General features: G+C 45.0%; 1 protein-coding gene across 1 annotated transcript; it reads right to left on the minus strand.

Moving 5' to 3' along the window:
• Nucleotides 1–267: 267 nt before the first annotated feature.
• LOC145584076 (uncharacterized) lies at nucleotides 268–888 on the minus strand. The gene is made up of 2 exons (XM_081641014.1): nucleotides 446–888; nucleotides 268–310 (listed from the first exon to the last, which is right to left on the minus strand). Exons 1-2 carry the CDS (start codon nucleotides 886–888, stop codon nucleotides 268–270), a joined length of 486 nt encoding a protein of 161 aa, XP_081497140.1.
• Between the last annotated feature and the right edge of the window lie 273 nt (nucleotides 889–1161).

Raw genomic sequence — 1161 nt, forward strand, 5'->3', positions numbered from 1 at the left:
CCGGCACCATTCTCGACCAAGAGACACCACTGAGGTCCTCCAATAAAATAGCACGAAGATCCTTCGGGATCGCCTCAAACATGGTAACTTTCTCACTCGCGTTCACCCCAAAATTAGCTAACCAATCCGCAGCCCGGTTAGCCTCTCTTTAGCAGTGATTGATGGTCACCTCCCAATCCCTATGAGAAATGAGAGCTTTACATCCACCAACAAACGAACAACAACCTCGAAGTCCACTAAAAGTTGAATCTTTCGATGTCCCCCATCCTACGCAACAGACAGACCACGAAGCACAGCCATCAATTCGGCCCTATTACAAGAACAGTGACCACAATTGGCAGCAAAAACTTCGAACACCTTTCCTCTGTGTCCTCGAATAATACCCCCTGCACCAGCATCACCAGGGTTACCCTTCGAGGCTCCATCTGTGTTGAGTCGAACTCACCCTTCATTAGGAAACTGCCACTTAATAAGCTTTTCAACTCGCCTCTTCTTGCCATCATCAACCTGGAATAAGTCTCTCGCCAATGCCCTTTTTATCTCACCGACTCGTGCAAGAATGAAGCCCACCTGGTCAATGGGAATGCTAGGTTCGTCTTGAAAGGTTTTAGTATTACGCCACTTCCATAGCCACCAACAGCTCACAGCAAAAAATTTCGACCATTCACTTCCTATATCCGCCCTGCGCACATCTAGATTACCCAACATCCACTGCTCCAATGTGAGAGATTCTTGCATATTTGAGGATTTCACCCCCAACTTAGCCCACACCACACGAGCTGCAAGGCAAAACCTAAGGATGTGGTAAACGTTCTCTTCACTTGCTCCATAGATTGCACACCTAGGGTCATTAGTCAAAGTGCGTATAAATCTCGCCACATTAGTCATTAATCTATCATGCAATGCCATCCAAATAAAGAACCGAATTCTCTGAGGTATAGGGAGCATCCAAATTTCAGCCAGCCATCTTTCTTTTCATCAAGAACACCTTCAATTTCGCGCACAATATTAAATGTTGAGCAGAGAATGAACCCATCAGAGCTAGAGCCATTCCATGAGACTTCATCAATAGCTTCTTCATCTTCAACTAGTTCATGGGAAGCAATAATCTTCAAGATAGATTCAGGTACAAATTTAGCAAAATCATCAAACTTCCACCCA

Source organism: Chenopodium album, chromosome 16 (genome assembly GCF_948465745.1).
Source record: "Chenopodium album chromosome 16, dcCheAlbu1.1, whole genome shotgun sequence".
Lineage (NCBI taxonomy): Eukaryota > Viridiplantae > Streptophyta > Magnoliopsida > Caryophyllales > Amaranthaceae > Chenopodium > Chenopodium album.

Excerpts from the sequence above, each read along its gene's own strand:
- LOC145584076 (XM_081641014.1), bottom strand. The coding sequence starts at position 888 with ATGACTAATGTGGCGAGATTTATACGCACTTTGACTAATGACCCTAGG. Across the intron at positions 311-445 it reads TGGCAGTTTCCTAATGAAGG|GGCCGAATTGATGGCTGTGC; the intron begins GTGAGTTCGACT and ends TTCTTGTAATAG.